Genomic DNA, 18,787 nt, shown 5'->3' on the forward strand with positions numbered 1-18,787 from the left:
AAGATAAACACCAGCTCCCAGAGAACCCTTTTACTGGATTGGTTCCATCAATGCTATGTCCCTGAAGTCAGGAAGTACATTACGAATAAGGGACTGCCTTTTAAAGTTCTTTTGATATTTGACAATGCCCCTAGCCACTGAGAACTCCATGAGCAACACTGAAGGCATTGAACTGGTCTATTTGCCCCCAAACACAATGTCTCTAATTCAGTCTCTAGAGCAGGGGTGGGGGTCATAAGGACCTTTAAGGCTCATTACACACATATACACACCACGGAAAGGATTGTCAAAACTATGGAAGAGAATCCCGATAGAGAGAGAGAGAGAGAGAGAGAGAGAGAGCATCATGAAAGTCTTGAAAGACTACACCATTGAAGAGATGGCATCATTGTTATAGAAAAAGTCATGAACACCATCAAGCCTTAAACAATAAATTTCTGCTGAAGACAAACTGTGTCCAGATATTGTGCATGACTTAACAGGATTTACGACAGAGCCAATCAAGGAATTAATGGAGATGAGTGCTTCTGAACCAGTGCCAGACAATGAGGAAGAAGATGTAGAAGTAGGAGTGCCAGACAATGAGGAAGAAGATGTAGAAATAGGAGTGCCAGAAAACAAATTGACATTAGACAATCTAGTAGAAGGGTTTCAATTATTCAAGATTGCTTTTTGCCTTTTTTTATGACATGGACCCTTCTATGATATGGGCACTGAAACTAAAGCAAATAGTGAAGAAGGATTGGCACTGTATACAAGAGAAATGAAAAAGCAAAAAAGTCAGACAGAAAGTATGGAAAAATGATGTATTTCCATAAAGTTACACTGAGTGTGCCTGCCTCCCCTTTCACCTCTGACACACTGAGACAGCAAGGCCAACCCCCTACTCAGCCTACTCAATGTAAAGATGATGGGGATGAAGATCTTTATGATGATTCACTTCCACTTATTATTATTATGTGACACCTCCAGGGAGTCCAAAAACTCATCAAGGAGAGTGTGCCAACAGCATCGATGATTGAACCCCTTCTAACTTCTAACCATGCTCAAACTTGCTTAACGTTTTGCGAGTCATTAGTAGCAGAGGCTCTACCAATCGACCTGAACAGTAAATAATCTGCCGTACAGTTAATAAACTTATGTATGTGTTTGAGTGTCTTCGTGTTAAAATCTAATAACTGTACGGCAAGAACTATATGAGACGTTTTTGTGTCTTCATCATCGCGTAAGTATTCATTGTGTAGAACATTGTTTGCAAGACTTGTAAGAAGTGGATAGCCTATTCTTACATAGGCATAAGGTGAGTGATATGTAATATAAAATTAATAATGTGTTAGTTTTCTTACTGTTTTATAACTTTGCTTTCAAAGAATACTGTATATTACCATACAGTATGCTCTCTCTCTCTCTCTCTCACAATTGAAAAAACTGCGTATCAGCCTTCGTCACAGGTTAAGTGGTGTTTTTTTTTAAAACTGTAACAATGTTTCCAATACTGTATTATGAATATGACTGTAATACTGTATGCCATAAAAATTTTATAACGATTCATCCATTAGTGTCTAGGCTAGGCTACTGTGAAGCAATCACATCGCTGCTTCTTCATTATCAATGCATGAATCGTTATACCTGTAAATAAATATGAATTTCTTTTTCACATTGTATTTTCATTTCTGATGTCTAGTGTTAGTAATATATATCTACAGTGTTTTGATTATATAAGACAATATTGATGTAGGTAATGACAGACAGACAATTCATCTGGACGATGTAAACTTACAGTATCGTTATATAAATACAGTACAGTACTGTAAATGTATTTTCTCTTCCTTATGATTTTCTTAATAACATTTTCTATTCTCTAAATACTTTATTGTAAGAATACAGTATATAATACATATAACATACAAAATATGTGTTAATCGACTGTTTATGTTATCAGTAAGGCTTCCTGTCAACAGTAGGCTATCAGTAGTTAAGTTTTTGGGGAGTCAAAACTTTTACACGGATTTTCAACTGCACGGGGGGGGGTATCCTCCACGCACATTGTTTAAGGGTCAACTGTGTAAACAGGCATTTATAATAACTATATATCCTATTAATATTAATAATGAAGCATTTTATTTATTACAACTTACCTTCTTCTACACCTGTTACAATAGAAGCAAAATTGTCATCCAATAAAATCATATCAGCAGCTTGTTTGCTCACATCACTACCAGCAATGCCCATGGCAACCCCTGCAAACAATATTTCTACTTAATTAAATTATGTATGAGTGGAAACGATTTCAACTATTGTTTTTTTATTTTTTTACTTTTATTATTCTTTTTTGAATAAAGAGTTCATGTTTAATAATATCAACGTTATTCAAGCAAGAAATTTACAAAAAAAAAAGAAGTTTATTAAATCAAGTGCTGTTATCATTCCTAGTGCCTCTGTAGTGCAATTGGTAGTGATATTGTTTGGATGGAAACTGTTTTGGATTCAATATATCACAGTGTATAAATCAAGTGTTTTGGAGTGATGCAAAAGTAAAAATTTTTTTTTTAAATTTTAATTAATAATATTCGTATTATTATTTTCTTGACATCCATGGAGTCACAAGACTCATCATAGGAGGTCAATGCCAGTCAACACAAAGTTTATCATACTACTCCTTAAACTCATTCATTGTTTTGAATTCACCCTCTCAGGCAATGCATTCCATGCTTTTATCACTCTCTATGCAAAACAAGCTTACTTTTTACCATTTTACTCACTACTCCCTTTTGAAACATTCAGGGATAGCCCTTTGTTCCTTCTCTCTGTTCTACTATATGAAAAATCTTCCCAATAGTAATCCAATAATATCATTTCAATAGCTTAAATGTCTCAATCACAATTTCAATTGGAGATGTGATTGAGACATGCATTTCCTCAATCTGTCCTCAATCAACAGTATTGATATCCATCTGTACCCTCTCCAAGGTTGCTTCATTCACTCCAAATCCTGGTGAATAGATTTCAGCATTGAAATCGAGATGTGGTCTGACAAAAGTTATACAATGAAACCACCACCTTTTATGTCTCAAGATCAATGTCCCCCTCAATATTGCAGGAATTCTTTGAGATATCTATACAGATTTTGAAATATGCCCTCCAAAATTCAAATTTCTATCTACAATCACACCAAGATCCCTTGCTTCTTCCACCTCTTCAGTAAAACTCCACCAAGGGAGTATGTAGCATCCAATCTATGGATCCCAAATTTCAAAGCCTTACATTTAGTTGTATTAAATAACATCTTTCATTCATTTGCCTAACCTTTATCAGCACTATTACTAATAACCCTTCCAAACTTCATATCACCTGCAAACAATTATATATCTCCCTTAATTCCATGAAATTATCATTGACGCAAAGATTAAATAGTAATGGTCCAGTACCAAATCCTGTGGGACTCCACTTAAAACCTTCCTACTCCCTGATACTGCTCTCTCATATACAATTCTCTAATAACTATCAAAGAGCCAGTTACCAATTCCAATCCACTAACCTGATATCCAAACCCATATTTTGCAGCTTAAAAAATAACGTCATAGCACTCTACAAGTAGCTTTCCAAAATCCAAGAAAATAATAGTGTATGTCTTACCCTTATCTGCTGCTTGTCATGCACTGTAAAATGTAACCATATTGTTAAAAACAAGAGTGCCTCTACACAAATAAAAGCTGGCCTGCATAAATAATAGTTCCTTCATCTGCCCAATTTTGTACAAGTTCTTACCAATTTCTCCAAAATCTTAAAAACTACAAAAGAAATACAAAATGGTCTACAGCTTGATTCCCCCATTCTACCACCACCTTTATGCAATGGCACTATCTTAATTCTCCTTCCACTCTCCAGGAATCTGTCCAATTACAAAAGTTTCATTAAATAACCAAATTGATGGCATGGTCAGTTCCACAGAAAAAATTCCTCTTAAAGAACATTTTGAAAATCCATCTATTCCCCCTGCCTTATTGACATTTAGCATACTGAGTATTTGGAATACATTCTCTTCATTCACTTCTAACACTTTATCACTCATTATCCTTTTAGGAATAAAGCCTGCAGTACCAGGATGGAACACTAATAAAATTATAATTAAACAGCTCCACCACTGCACTGGTCACCCAAGTCCAATTTCCATCCAGCAAGTTAATCTGTTCACATTAATCTTTCCTCCTGTTCACCACATTGAAAAAAAAAAAAAAAAAAATGGGATGTAGTGCTAGTCTCTTCTTGTATTCTAAATTCTAGCTCTTACTATATTGGTCACCTAGTCTGAGCCTTATATATTCCTCATGCAACTTTTTTCCACCTTTCTCTTTATATATTCTCCATAATCTCTTTTTCTTCTGCAATTCCTGTTTAATTTCTCTAGTCATCCATTTGATAAAAAAATTTATCAAATCGATAACTATCAAACTGCCTTGTCTTCTTCACATAAGGTACACTACCATTGCTGTCAAGAATTTTCTTAAGTATCTCCCATGCATTACTGACTTCTCTTCCTTGAAATTCTTTCATGCACTGTACTGCTGCAAGCTGGTTTCTAAGTTTACGATAGTTCCCCACCTTAAAATTATACATAAATTCATTTTTCCTCGATACTTCTACATGCCAATTCATCCTGGTCACTTTCACAAACTGCGTGCAGGTAGTATGACTACAAGAATCCAAGAATCTCAGTCACTATTACAGATTCTGATACTATGACCAAATCCAAAACTCTTTTCATCCTTGTGTTCTCTCCACCATATGCTGCCTAAGACAGTTATCCCTCAAGAAATCTAAAAATTCAGTTCCCTTATTGCTGCATGCTATCTCCTCTGCTTATTTTATATTTCTATAGTTGAAGCCCCCATAATGATCGCTTACTTTATACTTACCAAACTAATTTGCCTATACATTTTCCTGTTCATCATATATTCACTGCTCAGATACATATAATGTCTTATAAACATCTCTCATACCATACACTCTCAAAGCCATTAGTGATATTTCCATGGTGATTCTTCATTCTCAGAGGGCACAATTCATCTCTCATGAGTAGCAATCCATTACAACATTTTCCTTCCTCATTCTTTCTTTGATTTCTATCCATTTAGAACATCCTCTTCAGTTAACCAAGTTTCACTGATATTAACAATCTTGAGAAAGTTAATCAATGCCACATACTCATTCTCTTTATTACTAATGCTCCTTGCATTTGTATAGAGAAAAATCAGTGCATTGCCAATATTCATACAGCTATTCTTCTCTCCATACTCCACCTGGCTCTGCAATATAGTGTACACTAGTGTACACTCTCTCAAGCCACTATTCCCATATGAGGCCATCCCATGCTATGTTCCATCCTTGCAATTCTGATTTCTCTGCCCTAACATGCTAACACTATCAGAAACAACAGTCTCTTAAAATGTCTACACCCTTCTGTATTTAAACGTAACCTATCTATCTATCTCTTGCATATAGCTCTCTTCTATCCTCGAATGTACACCACACATCCACATATTTCAGTCCAAGTCAACACACTACTATCTTCCCTCTGACATATTTCTGTGGCACATCTCTAATATCAATCTAAAATCTGTCGCTACATGATTCATGCTACCTCTCTGGTCATTTGTACAAACTATTACTATCATCTCCTCCACATTTTCACTCATTTCACTGTCACACTTATCGTTCCACTCAGCAAGTACTCTTCTGGTACTACTATGAACACCCCTAATTAGTGAATCTCCATACTTGATACCCCAAACTGATTCATTTATTTTTCTCTCACTGGCCTCACCAACTTTTTCCTTTCTTTCCTACTTTCCTCCCCTTTCTTACTCTATCCCTGGTTTCCACACTCTCTGCTTACTCCAATTTTCTCTCCCATTCTCTATTTCTGTTATATTTCTCTCCCATTCTACTCCTTTCTTCTCTTCCTTGATCTCTCATGCTCTTCTCTCACACACTCTCCTTCTTCTCATGCTAGCCAACCTCAGCCTCCTAATTCCTTCATTTAACTTCTTCAAAAGTCTTCATGCCTTCTAATTTCTTTTTCAGCAGATCTATTTTCTCTCCTCACACATCTTGCTTTCATCTGACATTCACTCACATGCATGCACGTGGACACACACACAATTATGGCAGTAAGATAAATTGTCTCTCTCTACCACACTACCCAAGGTCAAATCCACACATCTTTCACATACTCTTCAGACTTTAACACATTACTGGTATCCACAACATTAGGTTACTTCATTGTAGTTTTTTATGAGCACATGAGAGATTGAGTGGTTTAGTTTTTAAGAAAAAGTTCTATACTTTGTATTAAAGTAGATAATGTCAGTATGGCACCAATGTGTGATAGTACAATGGCAGTCTGTACAGATCTTTGTTGGGAGGTTTAATATTTTTATTATTACCACATAGACAGCTCCATGAAGTCCACAGATTCATCAAGGAAGGCTCTAAACATTATGCTTAGTACTATCAGTATTTATGCAATAATAATCGTACTTCGGGGTACTTAAGGGTCAAAGCTGTATAACTGAGAGAAGACCTCCACATAGCCTTTAAAGGAATGCGGAGAACCGACCAGGGCTTCTGACCTAATGTCCAATCCTCACCTTCTGGTGGTGCACCCTGTTGGGTATCTACTTTGATACTGAACGAACGAGGATGGGCTGGCAATTTGGGATTTAGCCGACCAAATTGTATTCTTATTGGTTAAACCAAAATAAAAATGATGGTACAACATGACAAAATTTCATGCCGGCTGGGGCGTCGCCCGGTTAAACAAGGCCCCCGTTGTTTTCGCCAGGGAACCAGGGCGAACAGCGAAAAGTCAGCTACTGGAACAAATCTGAAAACAAACCCCAACTCAACATCACCAGAGTTAAAGATCGGTACTATCAACGTAAGAAGCCTGAATGGCAAAGAAATGGAGCTAGCTGAGGAATTAGATAAGTACCAGATCGACATAATAGGGGTGACTGAAACAAAAAAGACCAAAACTAGTGAGATCTTTCTGAGCAATAAATACAAAATGTTATATTCAGGCAATAACAATCAAGGAAAAGAAGGAGTAGCCATAGTATTCAACACAAAATACGAGGCTAATCTTCTTGAATGGCAGTCAGTCTCAAGTAGAGTAATGTGGGCAAATATGAGAATGGGGAACTGGACAATGAGACTTATTTGTGCCTATGGTCCCACAGAAGGTTCTACTAAGGTAGAAGTGGAGGAATTTTTTGAGGCTTTAGAAAAAGCAACTGACACAATGAAAAAGGAAAAGTTGGTCCTTGTTGGGGATCTAAATAGTAGAGTAGGAAATGATTGTGAGACATACAAAAATATTTTGGGAAAATTTGGAGAAAAGAGCAAAGCTAATAATAATGGCAAATATTTGTTGGATTTCTGCTCAGGACATGGACTGGTTATTACTAACACCATGTTCCAACATAAAAATGTGCACAAATTCACATGGAGAGAAGAGGCAAGGAATAAGAAAAGTCTCATTGACTATGTTATTGTTGATAGTGATGTTTTCTCCCTGGTGCAGTACACCAGAGTGTACAGAGGATTTGAAATTGGAAGTGATCACTATTTAGTCTTGAGCAGGATAAAATTGAATTTCATATTGAAAAGAATAACATGTAAGAAAGTTTTAAAGCGAATAAAAGTTGAGCAGCTCTCAGATGTGAACTGTAGACTAAAATACAGAAATATTATTGAAAAGAAAATGAGAGAGTTTGAGAACAGGAATCAAACCTTGGAGATTCAGTGGCAAACTCTGAAGGAAACATTGATCGATTCTGCCAGAGAGGCATGTGGTGAGGTTGTGTGCAAAGATAAAAAAATCAGAACTCCCTGGTGGACACAGGAAGTTAAAGAGGCAGTGAAGGAAAAGAAGAAAGCATACCAAAAGTTCCTGGCAAATAAGTCAGCTTTTACTCTTACAGAATACAGAGACAAATGTAAGAAAGCTAAACAGTGTGTAAAACTAGCTAAACAAAAGTCATGGGAGGACTTTGGCAAGAACATAGAAAATAAATATCAAGAATGTGGTAAGATATTCTGGAGGTTGTTGAAGAAGCTTAGGAATGGAGGAAAGAGTGCTGTAAAAGGAATTAGAGATGATAAAGGTGAAATGAAAACAGGAGAAAAAGATATCCTTGAAGTATGGAGTAATTACATTGAAAAACTGCTAAATGAAACAAGCAGTGATGACAGCACAGTGATAAAAAACACTGACCAGGCATGCAGTCAGGAATACATATCCATACTTGAAGTAGAAAAAGCCATCAAAGGCTTGAAATGTGGAAAGGCAGCAGGAGTAGATGATATTCGACCAGAAATGCTGAAGTATGGTGGTATAAGAGTCTTACAGTGGCTGCACTGCATAGTTCAGAAAGCCTGGACAGAAGGACGAATTCCCGATGATTGGAGTAGAGCTCTCATAGTACCCATATATAAAAAGGGAAATAAAACTGAATGTGAGAATTACAGAGGTATTTCCCTACTGAGTGTTCCTGGCAAGATCTATGCAAGTATACTTGAGAAACGGTTGAGAAGAATTGTGGAAGAAAAGCTTGGTGAAGAACAAGCTGGATTCAGGCCAAATAGAGGCTGTCAGGATCAGATCTTCACTTTACGACAAATAGTCGAGAAAGCATGGGAATATAACAAAGATCTGTATTTAAGTTTTGTCGATTTGGAAAAGGTATATGACAAGGTGCCAAGAGAGAAGCTATTCAATACGCTGCAGTTATATGGTGTCAATGGGGCATTATATCAAGCAATACTTAGTCTTTATTTGAGTTGTGAGTCAGCAGTTAGAATTGAAGGAAGTACAGGAAGATGGTTTAATGTTAAATCTGGTGTGAGACAAGGATGTACATTATCCCCTCTGTTATTCATTATCTATATGGATCACATTATGAAGGAATGTGGTATTAAACCTGATATCAAAATTGGGGATGTTAATGTCAGCTCTTTGCTTTATGCGGATGATGTTATACTTCTAAATAAATCCGCTACAAGTCTGCAAGATTCTCTGACTAAATTGAATAGCTGTTGTAATAGATATGGTATGAAGGTCAGCAATAAAAAGACAAAGACAATGAAAATAGGCAGAATCATTGAAAATGTCAACTGTGTTGTGAATGGAGAACCTGTGGAACAAGTAAAACATTTCAGCTACTTAGGCACAATTTTTACTGAAGATGGTAAACTAAATATAGAAATAGACAACAGAATCAGCAAAGCTGGTATCGTGGGAAGTCAATTGAATAAATTCATATGGAATAAGAAAGAAATTAGTCGGAACACTAAATTAGCTGTATACAAGACTGTGTTCAAACCAATTTTAACTTATGGATCTGAGAGCTGGGTCGGAAGTAAAACACTTGACCAAAGACTAGAGACCGCAGATATGAGAGTCCTGAGAAAGATTAGAGGCGTGAACAGATGGCATCAATGGCAATATCATATTAAAAACGAGGATATTAGGAAAGAACTTGACATTGTCAGCATCCAGGAATGCGTTAGCAGAGCTAATCTCAGATGGTATGGTCACTTAAATAGAATGGGAGAGGAAAGATTAGCAAAACAAGTGTTCTCTGCCAGGGTGGCAGGAAAACGACCCAGAGGAAGACCAAGATATAGGTGGATTGATACGGTACAAAGTGCCTTAGAAGATAGAAATATAAGATCTGATAATGCTGGAGTCTTGACAAGTAACAGACTGATTTGGAGGAAAATTGTAGATAGGAAGTTAGTAATGATGTAATTTTTTCATGTAGTACTGTCATATCCTGTACACCCCTTGAGGGTACATGGCAGGAATTTGATGATGATGATGATGATGATAATCGTACTTCACTTTGAACTCATTCACACTCATGTCACTCACAACAGATTCTGGTAAGCTATTCCATTTATTTACTACTCTCCAAGCAAAAAATCTAGTTTTCACACTGTTTCTCAATTTTCAAGGACTATCGCTAGTCTCCTTCTACAACTGGACTTGTTCTGAAAATTTTTCTTTGTATCAATCCTGTAAAAAACATTTCAGTAAACATGTACATCTCAATCATATTATCCCTTTTCTACCTATCAACCAATTTCTATAACCTACAAATCTTTAATATATCCTCATAAGGTGCATTTCATAGATCTGAAACCACCTTGGTCATTTGCCTCTGGTTTCTCCTTCACCTTCTGTTAATCCCAAGAAACCCAGGTGACCATAAGATGGGAGTCTAATTAAGATCTTATAAAGATGTATAATGTACAATGTCTGCTTTACTCTGCTATTTAGGGTGTTCATCATTAACCCAGTGATCTTAGGAGATGTTTTAGCCACTTTTTCAATATGCCTTCTGAACTTCAACTCCCTATCCACCAACAGCCTCAAATCCTTGGTTTCATCAATTTACTGAAGTACAGTTCTATGAATACAAAGCTGATATCATATTCGTAGTCTTTTGATCCTAAAAGGCATAACATTACACTCTGCTACATTAAATGATACCTTCTTCTTTTTCCATACTGCCAGTCTATTTAAATCATCCTGCAAAATTTTAAAATCTTCATTGACTATTGCTCTACACAGTTTTATATTATATATTCAGCAAGCAACAGAATATCTCCCGTCAGATCAATTCTCCAACCAGTTCTCCTTCCAGATATGGTGTAGAGGTCACCTCTCTTCTCGGCAACTCAGATCACAATCTTATGCAAGTCTCTTCTCTCACAGAATGCCCTTCCTCAAACTACTCCTGATCTTGTCTTCTGGCACTATAAAAGGTGCCAATTGGGATGACCTCTGGAATTTCCACTCCTTTCCTTGGACTATCTACTGCTTCCACTCATCTGAACCCAACACTATGGAAAGGTTTGGAGAAATTCATACTGTCACTCTCAACATTTCCAGGGCTTTTTTGATTGTGCCTGGAATCAAGGATGCTATATAAATTGCTGCATTTTGGTTTCCTCACTGCCCTCTGTAATTAGGTTTCCAGCTTCCTCTCTTCCTGCTTTGATCATCACCACGATCCAGGAGTACTTCAGGACACTGTCTTAGCACGTACTCTCTTCCTCCTTTACATAAATGACCTACTCTCAATCACCACTAATCCTATTTATAGCTTTGCAGATAATAGTACTCTCCGTTCATCCTACTCATTTGATATCCATGCAGTGCATAGACATTCCAGGCATCAAGATCATCTACAACTAGTGCTTTGAATATTGATCTATGTATTATCCTTCATAATGGGGTGAGGACAATCTTGTCATGTTCAATGATATCCACTGACATGAAAACACAGTCTTGTCTCTTCTCTCACAAAAGAGAGCTCAGCTCAACTATCCTTACCCTCAGTAATACAGAAATTACCAGACATGATGAGATCTCTCTCGCACTTACATGCAGTCTCTCCAGGTATAAACACATCATATCAATAGCTCACTTGGCATGCATAAAACTAGGCATTCTTTTTTTTGTTAAAGATGCTATTTTATGCCCAACCAACTCTTAACTTTAACAAATCCCAAATCTGCCCATCTTTAGAATACTGCTCATATGTTTGAGGTGGTGCACCTAAAACTTCTCTAAATATTCCTGAAGCAGTCCAAATTATCTATGAGCAATTTGGCTCATAGATATTACTTCTTACAGATTCACTTTAACCTCTTTTTCAGAGATTCAATGTCTTGGCACTGTGTCCTTTTTACAGGTACTTCAAAGGTCAATGCTCCACTGAACTGACAACTACCATTTCTCTACTTTCTGTTGCACCTGTTAATACAAGAGCAGCAGTTGTTCAGTGCCCCTTCACAAGGACTATTTCCTAACAACTACAACTTGCAACTTCTCAAAAAAAAAAAAAAAAAAAAAAAGTCAACGAACTTCTATCTCAGTCTTCACCTGCACCTCCTGCAGATAGCACTAATGTGTTTATAAGTCATTCGACCTCTCATGTATGGGATAATATAAACAAAAAAAAAAAATCAGAAATAAGAGGAGAGTTTCTTGCAGTGTTTGTGTTGGTTCAATCTTACCAAAAGTTATAAGCATTGGTGAGACTTAGATGACAGCAGCCGTGTTACAGGGAGAGATGTGAGTGGTATAGTATTTTCAGGAGGATGGAGAAAATAGGAGAGAGGGGTGGAGTAATGCTGATAATATATGAATTGCAGCCAAAAAAGTAGATCAGGAATAGAGAGATATGGATGATAGGTCATTTGAGGCAATATGGTGTATGTATGACAAAATATAAATCTACATCTGGTTGCTGGTAGGTCACGGGATGCAACAGATGATTTGAAAGACACTCATCAGTAAATTAGCATAATCAGTACAAATATAGTAATTATTATGGGGTATTCAACTACAGGAACATAGACTGAAAGGAAAGAAACACTGAAAGGAATTTATTCACCTAGGAAGAGATAATTACATTGGAACAGAATGTGATGGATGCATGTTGGAGGTTCGGGAGTGACAGATGTGGTCATAAGATCAGAAGATATATCCATAACCAAGACAGCCATACTACCTTAGATTGGGAAGAGTGTTCATGAATTCTTTACTTGGAAGGTTGCAAGACATGGAATTTTCAGTTAAGAAGGGCTATATGTGGGAATACAAAGTGAGTGATTATGACAAGCTAAGAAGGTAGCTTGAAGCAGTGCCATGGCATAAGAATTCTGCAAGGGAAAAATATTAGCAGTGCATGGGGATGTCTTATGGAAGCAGTATCTGACTGTGAATTTGAGCTCAGAAGGATAATCAGGTATGAGTTAAATGGATGAGTAGTATCATAAAGCAGGAGCTGCAGAATAGAATATGTTGTGGAAGGAAAGAAAGAGAGAGAGGAATACAAGCTCCTGAACAATACAAAGCTTATGCAAGAAAGGTGATCAGCATGGTAAGGAAGGCAAAATCAGATTATGAGAAAATATAGAATAGATGTGTGTATTTTGCAAACTCATTTAATAGGACCATATATTACTATGTTACACTGTGAGGATGGATATAAAGTTGGTGATATGGATATGAGTGTAACTAATGGATAGATAGCAAAAAGCACTAAAGAGAGTAACAGAATCAAGATGAAGCAATTTACTAGTGGTGTGTTGAAAGGTTCTATGTTTTTGCTGCTGTGTAATTTACAAGAATGATCTGCACTCCAGAAAACTGATGATGTCAGAGATTTAGTGGGGTTGGTGGATAGGAAGGTGAAATTATTATTATTGTTATTATGTGATAACTCCAGAGTCCAAGGACTCATTCAGGGAATATATTGCAGAGTTGTTGATTATTGAAAAATCCACATTGAAAAGTGGAGATAAATAAGTTATCATTGGAGTTTGTCTGTTGCAAAAGCTGATAGGCAGAAATGAGGAGATATGATAGAAACATTTCTGTTACAAAAGAGGGTACGAGGACTAGATTTTTTGCAGTGAGAGTAGCAAATGAGCAGAATAGGTTGCTAGAATGTGTTGTGAGTGCTTTGTCAATGTGGTCAAGGACACGTATGATAGATTATATACGGACAGTGTCGGTCTACCATGATAAGGCTTCAGTTTCTGAGGTTCTAATGCAATAGTAATGATGATAAATGATAATGACATGGACATACCATTCACGATGAATCAATTGAAGTTTATTAACAATTTGTGTATGTTTATTCAAAGTGCAATTTGGATAAGCTGTTACAAAGACAAAATGAATAAAGTGAAACACAATAGTAGGTATAATTTGGCTTTCTACTTTTTTTTTGGCTTCAATTTTTCTGCTATCAAAAGCAAAATCTCTCCCTTCTATTCTGTTCTTTCTGAAATTACTAACCTTTTGCGTCCTCTGCCAATTAAGTGCCACTAATGATTAACTTTTGAGCAAACTGAGCTAACCAATGCCAAAAGCCTTATTCTAAATACTTCTGGAATTAGGATACATAAAATGTAATATCTTCATTGAAAAACCTTTGTTACACCTTGTGTTGATTATCTCAATAAAGTTAAGAATCTGGGAGAGGGAACTACATTCGGTATCATGTGATCACTCTCCACTTACAGACTTCTGGGATACCTGTACCCACATTCATCTGCACTCCTCCACAAACACTCTAGTCTCCAGAAGTCTTCAATTTTGAACTCTCATTGGACAATACTTTCTCAAGATACCAAACTCCGAATTGATTCACAAACAATTTGCCTTATCGAAGTCTTTCCCTCAATCAAACTCACTCAAGGCATCCCAAAACTCATCACCATTCCTCTTGCACAATCCATGCACTGACTCATTTTAATTATCAAGTATTTAGGCTCATGTGCTGGTTTAAACTCATTATTAGGTTTAATGGAATGAATACAGCAGAGAGAAACAATTATACACAAGTTTAATGGATCTTGTATTTTGTCTGTCACAGAGACACATCAGAGTTACAATCTCAAAATTGTAAACTCATTTTGTTTGGAAGAGTGAATTTCGATTAAGAGTGACTGACCTGCAGAAGATATAGATGAGCTGAAAGAGGAGGTGGAATGTCTTGTGAATGAGAGAAGAAGTATGAAAGACGAGAGTAGGGGAATGGAAGAGATAAATGCAAGGCGAATCAGAGTAGGGGATAGAGAGTTTTGGAAATGATAGGAGAGGAGAGAATTTTGGGAATGATAGAAGAAGAGAGAATAGAAACAGTAGGAGAGAGGGAATGAGAAAAATGTATGGGAGTGCTAGAAGAGGAGAGAGTAGAAACAGTAAGAGAGAGGATATGAGAGAGGGGTATGGGAGTGTTCGAAGAGGAGAGAATGGAAACAGTAGGAGAGACGGAATGAGACAGGTATGGAGTACTGCTTATGATAAGTAATGGGAGTGCTAGAAGAGGAGAGAATGGAAACAGTAGGAGAGAGGGAAGGAGAGAGAGAGAGGTATGGGAATGCTAGAAGAGAGAATAGGAGCAGTAGAGGAGAGGGGATGAGAGAGACGTTTGGGACTTAAAGAAGAGGAGAGAGAGAGAGAGAGAGAGAATGGTAAGAGGTATAATGTATGCGGACTCAATGATCCGTGGTGTTCAAGATAGGATGCGTGAGGAGTGTTTGCCAGGAGGAATGATAGAAAGTATGGCTATGGCAATTAAGAGAGGTGAAAGGGTGGATGAGATGATTGTGATGGTAGGAACGAATGACTTGAGTGGTAATGTAAGTTGGGCAGCGAGAAATATGAGATTTTTGCTTGAGGCAGTACTTTAACTACAGTACGGAAGAAAATGGAGAGAGGAAAGATAGTGTGCATGTTGCCTAGGTATGATAATGACGAGCGGAGCAGAAGAGCAATAAAATTGAATGATATAATAGCTAGAATGTGTGACAAGAGAGGACTGGAATATGTGGATGCTTGGAGTGTGTTTGAGGACAGAGAGGAATTGTATGCAAGAGACCACATACATTTGAATGAGGAAGGACGTAGGCATCTGGAGAGATTGCTGTTCTGAATGAGTCTGTGTGTCACAGGGAGGATGGTAGTAGGGATGGCTTCTTGGGGCAAGGGGGACAGCATCAGGTAACACTGAGCCCAATGGAGTGTCTAGAGGAGATAATGCTGGGTATAGAAATAACAGCATTTATATGCTTTATACTAATATCAGGAGTATCCAGAATAAGGGAGAGGAATTGGTGGCTGCGCCACCAATTCCCACCAATTTTGGTGCTAACGATTTGTTAGCACCAAAAATTATTGGGATCACTGAGACGTGGTTGACATAAGAGGATATAATAACAGGAATAGAAGTTACTGGGTACAGCATTTTTTGGCAAGATAGGAAGGGAAACCGTGGTGGTGGAGTACTGCTTATGATAAGTGATGACCTATATCCTCTAAGAGTGGAGGCTTTGGAAAGCAGTGACATTAATGATTTTGAAAGCATATGGTGTGAGGCAGAGGTGGGCAAGACAGGATATTTAGTGGGGTGTTGCTAAAGACCCAGGAGCACAGAGGGTGGGGACCAGAGAATGTTTAGACAGTTGAGTTTGGCAAGTGCAAGAAGAATGATTGTTATGGGAGATTTTAACTACAGTAGTATAAATTGGGGAGAAGAAGATGCATGTAGCAATAAGGGAATGCAATTTCTAGAATTCTTGAGAACAAATGTCTTAGGCAACATGTAATAGAGGGAACAAGAAGTTCAAGAGTTTTGGATTTGGTTATAGCATCAGAAGAGTTGATAATAACTGAGATGACATCTCTCCCACCAGTTGGAGAGAGTAACCATATGGTTTTGACTTGGAAAATGAATACCCATGCCGGAGTATCAAAGAGATGGGAACGTATGTGGAATTATAAGGCAGGTGATTATAATAGTCTAAGATGTCAACTCGGGGAAGTTTCATGAAGTGAGGAATTGGAAAGCTGGGATATCATTAGTGCATGGGAAATTGTGAAAGAATATTTGTTAGAAGCAATAGTAAGTTGTATACCACGAGTGAAGAAGAGGATACAATTTGGAGTAAAGTGGATGAAAAACAATATTAAACAGGAATTGCATGTGAAAAAGAGGCTATGGAAGAGATATAAATAGACAGGTGCAGAGAAGACGCATGAAGAATATAAGACAGATCAGAAGAGTGACTAGTATGGTAAGGAAGGCAAAACTGGAATATGAGAGGAGATTGGTCCTAAGATGCAAAGAAAATCCTAGGGAATTTTTTAGCTATATGGCCAGTAGGAGGAGAAATGTCTGTGGAAGAATGATATTGTGGGATAAAAATGGAAATAGAGTGACTGATGCAGAGGACATAGTGGAATTGTTCAATGAACACTTTATTGGAGTATTTCATCCTGGAGGAGTCAGTTTTAATGCTAGAGGGATTGGGCAGGTTCAAGTTTTAGAGGTACAGGACGAGAGTGTGTTCCACATACTGAGTACTCTGGATGTTAGTAAAGCTGTGGGACTGGATGGTATTTCACCACAAGTTTTGAGAGAATGTGCTGGGGAACAGACAGTGCCTTTGACCTGGCTTTTCAATGAAAGTCTGGCTGCAGGAAAGGTGCCCATGGAATGGAAGGAAGGTAAGATAGTGCCATTGCATAAGGGCGGTAGCAGACCGGAAGTGTCTAATTATAGGCCAGTTTGTGTGTCGTCAGTAATTAGTAAGATCTTGGAGAAAGTAGTGAAGAACCGTATACAACATTGGGCAGATGAGGGTAATGTTATCTGTGAGAGTCAACAGGGATTTGTGAAGGGCGCTCTTGTTTTAGCAATATGCTAGCCTTTTATAATAAAATTACAAGAACATTAGATGAGGGAAAGGCATATACTACCATTGTCTTAGACTTAGCGATGGCATTTGACAGGGTGCCACATGATAAGCTGATATTTAAGTTGCAGCACATGGGGCTGAATGTCAGATTGCTCAACTGGATTCAGGATTAGCTGTCCAATAGGTATCAGATAGTTGTGTATTGTGGGGAAGTTTCAAGGAGGCAGAGGATTACAAGTGGGCTCAGTACTGGGACCTATATTGTTTAACATTTATATCAGTGACATTGTTAGTGGATTGCAAGGAGATATTCAGTTGTTTGCAGATGATGTGAAGCTGGGAAGGATTATTAGTAATAATGCAGATGTGGTAGCCCTGCAAGAGGATTTGAATAAGCTAGATAGATGGGCAAATGAATGGGGGTCTGTTTAATGCAGCAAAATGTAAGGTCTTGAGGTTTGGGAAACATCAATGGGATGCTGCATACTCTATGGGAGGAGTTATACTGGAGGAAGTAGGGGAGAAAAGAGATCTGGGGTTGATAGAAACCTGAAATTTGGGGGACATATTGCAAAGGTAGTGAAGATAACACAGAGGATTGCTGCAATAATGAGAAGGACAATGACCTGCAGAGATAAAAGGGTTATCATTCCATTGTATAAGACTCTGATCAGACCACACTTAGACCATTGTTCTCAGATTCAGTCCCCAGGATTTGAAGGGGATAAATTAACTGTGGAAAGGGCACAAAGGCAGATAACAAAGATAGTTTCAGGACTGCAGAATGTTAGTTATGAGGATCAGCTGAAGGAATGGGACTGCAGAGTTTGGTGGATAGAAGAAGGAGAGGTGATATGATTGAGACTTTTAAACTGTTGAAAGGTGGTTACAGGGTTGACACTGGGGAGTTTTTTCGCTGGGTTGAACAGAGGGAAGGAGTGATGACAAGAGGACATCCCTGGAAGTTACGAAAGGAAACTGTTTGCAGGAGGGTGAGGAGTGGTTTCCTTTGATGGATGGTGGTTGAATCATGGACTGCATTGCCTGATGGAGTGGTGAGAGTGAGAACGGTCAATGAGTTTAAGGAGTGGTATGATAGACTTTGTGTTTCTTGGGGGGGGGGAACCTCCCCTCGATGAGTCTTGATAGACTTTGTGTTTCTTAGGAAGGACCTCCCACGATGAGTCTTTTGACTCCATGGAGGCCTGGATAATAATAATAATAATACACAAAAACATTCAAAACTATAAGTGGAAAAATTTAGGCTAAAAGCCTATGGGGATTGTAGTCTATGAGTGCTGTTGGCTGGAGTTAGCTGTGGGGTGGGAGGCTTAAGAATTAAAGTTTGCCAACCATTGGGAAGTTAAACATGACCATATTTATTAAGATTACATTGCTTTTGCAAATCTGTTGCTGATTCTAAGAAAAGTCTTAATGTTTTATATGTGTTGCAGTGAAGCACAGTAGTTTTTTCCTCTTTTGATTCTGTACAACGTAT

General features: G+C 37.7%; 1 protein-coding gene across 1 annotated transcript in view; it reads right to left on the reverse strand.

Annotated features, from left to right (window-relative positions):
- LOC150097890 (sodium/potassium-transporting ATPase subunit alpha-like) overlaps positions 1-18,787 on the reverse strand; it is a 397,473-nt gene that overhangs the window by 82,612 nt on the left and 296,074 nt on the right. Inside the window, exon 15 of the mRNA XM_090406625.1 lies at positions 2,139-2,240. Coding sequence (XP_090262751.1) covers positions 2,139-2,240 — 102 coding nt within the window. The remainder of the gene's footprint in view (positions 1-2,138; positions 2,241-18,787) is intronic.

This window comes from Typopeltis vanoorti, chromosome 16, assembly GCF_054136105.1.
Source record: "Typopeltis vanoorti isolate ZY-2024b chromosome 16, IOZ_Tvanoo_1.0, whole genome shotgun sequence".
NCBI classification, from domain to species: domain Eukaryota; kingdom Metazoa; phylum Arthropoda; class Arachnida; order Uropygi; family Thelyphonidae; genus Typopeltis; species Typopeltis vanoorti.